Source organism: Penaeus chinensis, chromosome 9, assembly GCF_019202785.1.
Source record: "Penaeus chinensis breed Huanghai No. 1 chromosome 9, ASM1920278v2, whole genome shotgun sequence".
Lineage (NCBI taxonomy): Eukaryota > Metazoa > Arthropoda > Malacostraca > Decapoda > Penaeidae > Penaeus > Penaeus chinensis.
Window position 1 is genome coordinate 26,252,016 of NC_061827.1, and position 10,792 is coordinate 26,262,807.

A 10,792-nucleotide genomic window follows, 5' to 3' on the forward strand; every position below is an offset into this window, starting at 1 on the left:
TGTGAGACCAGGTATGAATCTGAGAGTTGCCACCTCAGACTCAAACAGTTGGCACATGCGCGTGACTTGGCAGAGCATTTTGATCGGTTATGACCAGATTGGGCACATAGATGGTATCGGGATGTGGAACAGCAGGGTTTGGCAGGATGTCCAAAACGCCAACAATTCTGACACTGACTGGGAGGAGGTTGAAATGGTCGGACAGAGATGGATTCTCCACCAATTTAAACATTAAAAGGAAGGTCATGTCTACAGAAGTAATTTTGGCAATGTTGGTAGGGTTCTTACAACGATCTCTAGAGTAGCACTATACTGATATTACATCACAGTCCGTAAGGCTGGCGAGGAAGTGTTCTCCATAATCTGACCAACTTTTATTATAGATAAGGTACAAGTATTGATGGTAGGATGAGGTTCTGCAGGAATGGGGTTGCCAGAGAGATCAGTTGGAGTTAATGATGGTTAATGGTTAAAAGCGAAATAAATGTGCTAGACATCTAAGGTCATATAGCACTATAGTTAATGTTTGTGAAGGATGGTTGGGTTAGTGATTAGTTGTTAAAGCTGGGTTAAGGAATTGGTGAGTGAATGGGTTAGGGTCGGATGAGGTAATGTAAAGGGGTTAGATCAAGTGAAGGATATATATGAGTTTGAGGAAGGAAAACAGGTTGTCAAAGCAGAAAGTGTGAGATTCTGTAAGGATGTCTGATAAGTTGGGATGTCTATGTAGGGAGGACGTGGGCATGACAATACAATATGTGGGACTGAAAGAGGAACATTCGGAATCGCGAATGTTCCAATGAAGGATAGTTATACTTTCGTTGATTTACTGGCAAAGATTGCAGTGCGTGTTGGAGAATTTGAAGGGGAAGGTGCTAGAGGGTGCGATAAAGAATGAGGTTGGGGAGGTGGTGTTGTATCAGGAGGGGTGTCGGGAGGTAGAGGGTCTGGGGAAGAGAGTACTTGTGACATGAGGGTTTCACGTGTGTATCCAGGAGGAAGTGGAAGGGATAGAGGGGATAGTGGGAGGGTTAATATAGGTGGGGCTGGAGTCAGGGGGAATGGGTTTTGTTGGGATGGGGTAGGAGGATTGGGTGTAGGGAGAATATGAGTAGGAGGAGGATGGATATCGGCAGTCACTTTGAGTGTGGAGGGAGCGAGAGTTGTAGAATTTGAAGGTGGATGAGTATTAGTTTGGGACTCGATTATGTAGTTCTGGATATCTTCAAGAGTTTCTGTAGTGGAGTTGGTTGGGGAGTTTTGTGAGATAAAGGTTTTCTTGTGAGGGGGGGAAGAGAAGTCTGGTGTCTGAAAAATAGGGGCAAAGGAAGGTGGAGGTGATTGTGAGGTAGGGGAAGAGGGGGTGGAACGTTCATTCCGTCTGCTGCGGGTAGTGCGGGGAGGGAGAGGGGAAGGTGTTGGGGCTGTAGTAGAGATTGGGGTGTCTGGATTTAGGATGGCAAAAGAATTTGGTAGGGTAGAGATTGGAGTGTCTGGGTTTAGGATGGCAAAAGAATTTGACTGGGGAAGGTAGGAGGTAGAAGAGGGGAAGTTAGATGGAGGGGGGTTGGGTTTAGGAGAGGGTGTAGGAGCTTAGGGTGTAGGAGCTTGGGAGGTAGGGGGATTGGCAGAGTGAGCGACATTACTGGAGTAGGGGGTAAGAGAAAAGCCTTGTCGACGTGCTTCATGTCTGGCTTCACATAGAGTGAGTCCAAGTCTGAATCTGAGAGTTGCTACCTCAGACTCAAATTTGTAGGTGGGGCAGCAGCCTCTATAAAATACATTATGGGGGCCGCCACAGTTTGCACATGTGCGTGATTGTGCAGAGCAATTTGATCGAGTATGGCCAGGTTGGGCACATAGCGGGCATCTGGCTGTGGAACGGCAATGTTTGGTAGGATGTCCTAAATGCCAACAATTTTGGCACTGACGAGAAGGAGGTTGGTATGGTCGGACAGGTAGGGATTCCCCACCTATGTAAACATTTAAGGGAAGGTCTACGAAAAGTAATTTTGGCAATGTTGATGGATTTCTTACGATTTCCTCTGGGAGGAATGGAGTAGCATTGTACATATGTTGCATCATAGTCTGTGAGACAAGCGAGTAAGTCCTCTCCACAATCTGACCATTCTTTGTCATGGATTGGGCAATCTGTTGGGGAGATAGAGACAGTTCCAGTGCAAGTATTGAGGGTTGGATGAGTTTCTGTGATCAAAGGGGAGTCAGGTGTCGACAAACCAGAGTAGTTAAGAGTCTGAGAGGCTAGTTGATAAATGGATAAACCTCAATGTCCCTAATAAGGATACTAAAATCTTCATTACTGGCCATGGTAAGCCAAAAATACATGGGGAGGATAAAAGGTCCATCTCTCAGGGTCTCCATGAGGCGTACGGGCAAGACACTAACTAAGGGAATACCTTGTCCATGGCTCCCTGATGTTGCTCATGACTGGCATAAAGTTATCCTTACATGCGTTCAACACGACTCTTACACCTTGGACAGGGGAAGGGGTTGGGGAAGATAAGGAAAAGGAAAGTAGAAGAAAAAACGTGAAAAATTAGTTGAGTCAAGGGCTGAGGCTCAAGTAGGGGAGATTCCCAACATTCTCTGTCTACTAAACCCCCCAGGACAACAACAGGCAAGAAATGGAGGGGGGTACTGGCCATGGTAATCCTAGAGCACATTGGGGAGAGAAACAGTCCACCCTTCAGGGTCTCCCTTGAGACCCTTTAGGTAGACAACTAAAATTGACACTAATAAAAATCTTCAAAATTAATTTTTTTGTAAAGAAATTAAATCTCTGCCTCCTTCAAAAGTTTTACTTGATCATTATCAGTGTTGTGAACCCTTTAAAATAGAGATGCTTTTGTGCTCTTAGATTTATAACCCATTTCTGCAAAGTTGAATGCAGCCCTACTGTACTCTTTTTAAAAATCAGGGAAAAATAAAACAACATTTATTTTCCTTTCTGACAGCTTTTTGTCGGAGCCTTGGAACATGTTTTTATCATCACAAGCTTAATCTTTTGTTTCTCAAAAACTCCATTAATTTTATTTTCTTATATCTTTCCAATATCTATTTTTTACCTTAAACTTTAAAACTACACAATTCCAGTAAATTGTTGTGATTACCAGAGAACATTTGTTTTCTCATGAAATGAAGGCGTTTCCTAATTCAAAATATATCTTAGTGGACGTCCATGCCTCGATCTTTTACAATAAACTAATTAATTTTAAATTTGAACAGTTATGAAAATAGAACTCCTTATCATAAAATTCAAAACAGCCCTAACATCATAGTAGCATCATATTCACTTACCCTAATGTTTCAGATAAGAATACATTTGTAAGACCTAATAAGCCAGAATGATTCAAATTTATTCAATCAGTTCACAGTGCACATATATGTGTATGAGTTTGCATGTGAGTGTGTATTATTGTGTGTGTGCATTTGTATGTGTACGTGCACATGAGTGTGTATGTACGTGCATGTGCATGTGTGTGTGTTTGCATGTGCATGAGCAAGTGTTACTCAAAAGCATCAGTGTGAGTGTGAGTGTTAATGTACATGTGAATGTGAGTGTGAATGAGTGTGAGTGAGAGTGAGTGTGAGTGAGTGTGAGTGAGTGTGAGTGAGTGTGAGTGAGTGTGAGTGAGTGTGAGTGAGTGTGAGTGAGTGTGAGTGTGAGCGAGTGTGAGCGAGTCTGAGCATGTGTGTCTGAGCTGTGAGTGAGTGTGAGTCTGACTGTGAGTATAAGTGTGAGTATAAGTATGAGTATGAGTGTGTGAGTGTGAGTGTGAGTGTGTTACAAATCTTCAATCACAAAAATAAATTGAATACTTAGCACTAATCATATCATCCATAATAAAAATAGTATAAGTCCAAACTAAGGTCTACAAGAAGAGAAAAAAAGGAGTCTTGAGCAGGTCCATGCAGTAATCGGGCCTGTGCTCTCCTGTATACATACTTCAAATTTTCAATTAAATCAAGAGATGCTTTGTGGATATTTGAAAATATACAAGTGAATTTTGCACACAAGAGAGATTTACTTGATTAACTAGAAAATATAGTCAATTTAAATGCTAATTAATTCCAAAATTCCAGAATTAGTCAGTGCCCATCTAAATATGGCGGAAAGAGATATAACAGGATTACTCTTTTCCACTGGAAATTGACACCTGATAGTAAATTGCCCTTAAAGGAGGGTGGAATATTAAACTACAGTATTTATTTCTAGGAATGCTTAATCCTAAGATTATGCTGCTAGAAGAAGTAACACCTATACAGTGCATCTTTTAACCATAACAGCTGCTTTGTAGTATAATGCATATGAAACTTGTAGAAAGTATAGTAACCAAACCTATGACAATGCATAAGAACCACTCTTGTTGGATTATGCATTTTGCATAATCCACTATAATTTCATTTTATAAACTATGTTTGCACAGAGATGGCACCATGAGTACTTAGTCAGCAAGGAATCTATTATGAGGCCTCCCTGAAATCAACAGTTTTGTTTTCCTTGATTTTTTGTTTTTTGGGGGGAGGGATACTTTGTATTACAGTTAGTAATGTTGATATAATAGTGTTAATATTCATAACAACATTGATAACTATAATAATTGCCAATTATAAGTACTGGAAATAAAAAAAATAAAAAATCCCAAAAATCAAGTACTGGGCTAAGCAGATGTGGTTAGTTAGGCCTAGTAACTACCTCCTTGATGGCAAAGTGCTTGTGAAGCTATCTATATGTAAACAAAATTGACAAAACAAAACTAAAGTAGATAATGTACCAATGGGTTAAGTCAGAGGCTATGTAGTTCATCAAACTCATGCAAACTGACTTCTATCTATCCTCAATATATAAATAAAGGAAAAACACATTGGCATTGTTAATTGTATATCTATATATAAATCTAGCCATGTAGTAACCAAATCTGTGTTCCTACATTTTAACTACTAATTCTATTCACAGCCCACATCCTTTGAAAATATTCAACCAAAGAAAATCAATTCACATAATAATGCACATTGTAGCACCCAATGAAAGAGGCATATATTTTCACAGGTAGGTTCAAAAGAAAGCTTCATAAACAAGTCTTGTCATTACATAAACTGTTTACCCATGCTAATCTAGTGTTTACTTAGTTCTTTACTCTGCAAGATTTCTCATTTTCCCTAAAATGGCTTCATGCTATAACACTACATTACATAAATACAAGCAATATATACTTGCCTGAGCAACATTACTTCAGATATATTTGAGCCATAAAGATACACTATCTAATATTAGCTGGTTAATATCACAAATCACACATAATTCATCCATTTAGAAAATAATGCATACTCTGCACTACAAAACTACAATTATTTCTCCACATATCAAATGCTATTTGTACACATGCTTGGCACTAATTATGCTTCATAGACAGATCAATTTCAACAATAAAATTGATTGTCCTGTTCAATATTAACAATATAATCAAATACCTATTTCACATTTACTCATGTTTATTCTATGATTCTCATTAGTATAGTTTTCTTTATAGTATTGGACTGCTAAACACAAGGGTTATATATCCTTTGGTGGTTCATACTCAGTTGCCCTGAGGAATTTCAAACCGTCCCCAGTGAGAGGTGATGGTATAAAGGGGGAAATCCAAGCAATTCTCCATCTCCTGCCCAACACATCAACAATATTCTGGCGCAAACTCAGATTGTAGTCGTGTATGTTGTGCTTCATCTCATACTGAGTCTGCCCCTGACATATTGCCTTAGCCTGCATCAGTAATAAGTACGACACCATTAGGAGAGTGGCAAGACCAAGTGTGTGCAAAGTAGCTACAAGGACACCCCACAAATTTATGGCTCCAAACAGAAGAGCAAAATGTGGAGCAAGTAAACAGAGGAAAAAATATATGACTGGGAGATTTATCGTTTCATACACATACTCCCACTGATAGTAAATTCCATACAAAGCTCCTATAAATATATAAAAGATTCCCATCAAAAAGTAACGGTGGTTATGGTAGCCAACACAGCAACCTGGAAGAAAAAAAAACATATAATGAAAACTTCTGATTAATTTAATTAAACTATTATAGGCAACAGAACTATATCTTATTTTGCATAAATGTTTCAACCCATAAAGAAGGTGTGTTCTACATTCAACCATGCTCGGGTGAGGACACAGCAATCAAAACAATTATTCAACAGGACACCAGAAAATCACTAATGTTTTTAACCCATAATGTAAATTCTAAACCAATGTATCTGGATGATGTGACCATCATGTCATGAAAAGGAATATGTCATCAATAAAAATTTGGCTAAGGGCTCAGGTGCCTGGAATGACTCGTCATAAGAGATTAGACTCAGTGAGCATTTAGGAAGTGGCTCATTTCTACTGGAAAATGAGTATGGCATGTACCATCTGTGAGCCATGGCTGGAAGAGTGCCATAATTGGCAGTGCAGGGTATGTTATAGAAAATTTCATATGAAAATAAGAAAAATTACACAAATGTCACAATTTTACTGACTGTTATTGTTATTGCACAGAGTTGTAGCCCACCTAGACATAATATGGAGTCTGCTCAATGAAAACTGTCTATTATCAAGATACAGTAATTCTAATGAAATGTATGGACCTTGGAAAATATCACAAAAAAATACTTGAGCAGAAAAAAATAAGATTGCAAAGGGGAGGTAAGGATTCTTGATACCACACAGGAGTGTTCATGTGAGGAAAGAAAGTTTAATGCCCAGATTAGGGTCAGGGTGTGGGTTGCAAAGCACCCAGATATAATGGGTTAATTAACTAATACCAAAAATACAACTTAAATTTTCAGAAGATGTAGTAGATAGCTTCTTTTTAGTATTTATGAAAGATAAAATCTAGAATTCAGTCATAGATCTATATAATCAAGTCAACAATATTTTTCAAATTGCCTTAAATTTTCCTATTACATTAATTCAAAATATAATTTTCTTTTTTCTTTCAAAATAAGGGTGAAGGAGTCAAACCATGTTATATTACAATGCTATATCAGGTAGCTAAGCTATCTTGGTATTTTAAGCTTGAGATAAAGAAATAATAGTTGTACATCTTTGGGGAATCTATCTTATTTAAAAAGTTCTTATGATGGCAAGGATCCATAATGTATTCATCAGTTCCATCACTTAGTTTTTGCTATAAATAGCTACAATTTATATTTCTTCAGAAAATCCAGTATATCCAGTGATCTTTTTGCTCCTCATTACAATGATAACATATTTCTAGTGACATGCAAAATCAAAGAGAAATGGCCTTGCCTAGACCTTTTTATTTTATTTCTAAAGTTTGATTTATTCATCCTCCTTGCTTCTAAAACAGGAAGTGATTACATGAATTAATATACCTTGTCACCGGGGTTCCACAGCATCATTAAAATGGATTATAATAAGAATCACATAGCATTTCATATATAAATATATGTTGGACATATTCTTAAGTATGTTGAAGGGTACTATTGCAATAAAATGTTGCAGGAGCAACACACTGGTTACAGCTAATACACATAACCTGCTTGAACTTCACTACTTCCTTTGTTTTGTTTACTACAATATAATCTTAATATTATCAAAGTAAATAAAATATTGACTTCCATCAGATCTAGATTTAGTTCCAATCTGATATGAGTGAGAATACAAATGATTACTTGCATCAATAAAAAAGTTATTAATTCTTTGATATCAAATTATACGTTCTTGTTTGAAGTGGTTAAATAATATTTACATAAAAATGATGTCACTAGGTACAGTTATAAACCAGTTCTAAGATCCACACCTCTAACTTCTTGATGAGCGGTCAGTCGGGTGAAAGTCTGACACATAAGAAGTATTTTGTGTGATCCATCTTGTCTACTCAGGAGTTAGATTTTGATACCATTCTTCCATTAAACTAAATATAATCTACCTGGTTTATTTCATTCTTAAAAATGAATAAAAGCAAAAACAATTATAAAAAATACATAAAGTAGGGTTCAAGAAGTGAACAGTGAGTAAGTAATATTTTGTATAAAATATCAAGAACATAACATTGAAGAGCCCAATATCAAAAGTACCTGTAAATTTGCAGTGGTGATCCCTCTTTAGTATGCATTCATCACATGTGTGGCAGTGATATGACCTCGGAGGGTAATTCACTTGACAAATTGCACAATACCTCCAACCTGTAAATATATATGTTGACATTAAAAAAGTAATAGAAGTATTGATATTGATGATGATGATGATGATGATGATGATGATGATGATGATGATGATGATGATGATGATGATGATGATGATGATGATGATGATGATGATGATGATGATGATGATGATGATGATGATGATGATGATGATGATGATGATGATGATGATGATGATGATGGTGATTGATACAAACACTTATAGTTCCTATGCTTTGCTTGATACTGAAGAAAGAGTTTTCCTTAATTAATCCAATATGCTGATACTGAAAAGGGATTTACAGGATAAATATGTGACCTGAGTCACAAGTCAAATATAATGCTATTATTAAAAATATCCTCACCAGGTTTGAGCACAGAAGGCAGAAAGGAGGTTCTTCCACTGGCATCTGTCCTTATTACAAGGAGAAGATTGTGGAATATGTTGTAGGTGACAAATACCATTGCAATAATGTGCATCACTACACTGGAGTTCAACTCATCATGGTAATGCGGCAGTATAACAAATCCCAGCCAGAAGACTCCAAATGGTATGCCTATTACCATGAAAAGAAACAATGCTTTATCTGTAGCTTTGCGTGGGATTATTGTTGTACTCTTGCCCATGTTTACTGTACCTGAAAAAGTATGTATATTCAGTGACAGACAATACTTGACAGTTTTTACATGTGTGTAAGGGGGGGGGGGGTTGTGGCATAGGTGTGCATGTTGGTGTGGATGTGGGTGTGTGGGAAAATCCTTGTAAACTCAATTTCGATTCAAGTGAGGGAAATTATGTAAACTATGTTCAATAGAGAAATAAAACAACCAAACTTACATCAAAGTTATGGTAAAAAAGAAAATCCACTCTGTAAATGCTGTAATAATAGCATAATTCATAATATACAGTGGGAAACTTTAACTTTCCATACTAGAATTTGCTAACAAAAACTAAGGAGAGATATTATATACCAAAGATAGCCTTGGTAATTCTAGAAGAGGGAAAAATAATACATATCCTAACCACAGGATATAGTAAATAAGAAAGCATATTCCCCATATCTATAGAACAACATGAACATGAAAAAGCTATGGTTCCCTAATATTTTGTTCACTTCAAATTATATATAATGATAAAACAGAATATCAAAACTTGAGCATGAATTCCCAAAGGCATTATTTCTAGATAATATTTCCTTTGAATAGGCCGAAGAAAAAAAAGGAAAATAAAAAATAAATAACAAAAGGAAAAATCTACACTCCGAGACTGATTATGTATTACAAGATAATTTTAATGTATCATAATGGATAAATTGGGTGAAAATAAATACTGAAAGTCACTGATATCTAATGTAAAAATGAAAGCATGTCTGCACATAATTAAAGACATTTACAGTATAATCTCATCATCTGTAACAATACAAAAATTCATGTCAGAAAAGTAAAAGGATACAATATTGGATTAACCTTAATTTCTTAAATTGTTACTGGTACTTGTAAGAAAATGTGAACTTATTATAGATATATGATTGTTTTGAGTGTGCCTAACATAAATGACTTCCTTTTCTTTATATAGGTACTATAGGTTTTTAATATCATCAGTTTTTATCCGAATATAAAATACAGCATAATATCCAAAGACCACATCAAATATGAACCCAATACCACCAGGAAAATATAGTGTTCACTTTAGTATTGCTTTGTGAAATGTCTCTACACACAGATGGTTCCACATGTGCTCAGTAACCAAGGATTCAATTGTTAAACCTCGTGACCTAACCTGATTTCACCTTTCCTTGAGTTTTAGGGAAAATTTTTGTTCTTTTTAATATTGTTATAATTATTATAGACATTATAATTATTATAATGTTGCTGAAATTATTAACAGTATCATAAGACAAATATTAACAAAAATCAAGGAACAGGATATACAGATGAGAGTGGTAGTACTAGTAATTGGCTTATTGGTGACGTACATATTGATATTTGTGGAGCCATTTATGTGTAAAGACAATCAATAAACAAAACTCACAGTAGGCATGGCATGTACTTACATGCCATCCCCAGATGTTTCAGTTTAACTAACATAAAATTTAAGTTTACCTGAAGCTTGACTCAGCTGGTGAATCCTGGGGTCTTCAATAAGGGTGGAACCATCCACTAATGGCTGTTCCAGATATTAAGTGGCTAGAAGTTTGTTCTGAAGAAAACAAACAGTAGTAAAAGGAAATATCAAAGTAGTTTTCAATCTCATATGTTTATAAGATTTTACATGAGAGATAGTTTCCTTTGAAGATAACAAATAAACCTATAATGATAATATCAATGCATACTTGAATATGGAATAGTTATACAGTAGACTACAAGATAGATCAATAAATTCAAAGACACTGTTACTGTGACACAGTTGCCCCAATAAATTTAAGAATTAAAGTGGGCAGGTGACTGGCAGTAAAACTGTTAATATTAGTTTCCTAATAACCATCACGTGTATGGTTTATAAACTTTCCCAGCATTACCTCAAGGAACCAATCCAAGCTCTGTCTTGCCAGCACATACATGGAGGTCTGTTAACTTA

The 10,792-nt window shown here is 36.3% G+C and overlaps 1 protein-coding gene across 3 annotated transcripts in view; it reads right to left on the minus strand.

Moving 5' to 3' along the window:
* Positions 1-3,690: 3,690 nt before the first annotated feature.
* LOC125028816 (probable palmitoyltransferase ZDHHC24) overlaps positions 3,691-10,792 on the minus strand; it is a 7,914-nt gene continuing 812 nt past the window's right edge. Inside the window, exons 1-5 of one of the 3 annotated variants that reach the window (XM_047618338.1) lie at positions 10,734-10,792; positions 10,318-10,414; positions 8,580-8,852; positions 8,107-8,214; positions 3,691-6,048 (exon numbers count right to left, since the gene is read on the minus strand). The exon at positions 10,734-10,792 is cut by the window's right edge and continues 249 nt beyond it. In XM_047618338.1, the coding sequence (XP_047474294.1) occupies positions 5,576-6,048; positions 8,107-8,214; positions 8,580-8,841 (843 nt within the window). In that variant the 5' untranslated portion in view covers positions 8,842-8,852; positions 10,318-10,414; positions 10,734-10,792 and the 3' untranslated portion in view covers positions 3,691-5,575. The remainder of the gene's footprint in view (positions 6,049-8,106; positions 8,215-8,579; positions 8,853-10,317; positions 10,415-10,733) is intronic. The other 2 variants (XM_047618339.1, XM_047618337.1) reach the window with 2 other exon arrangements.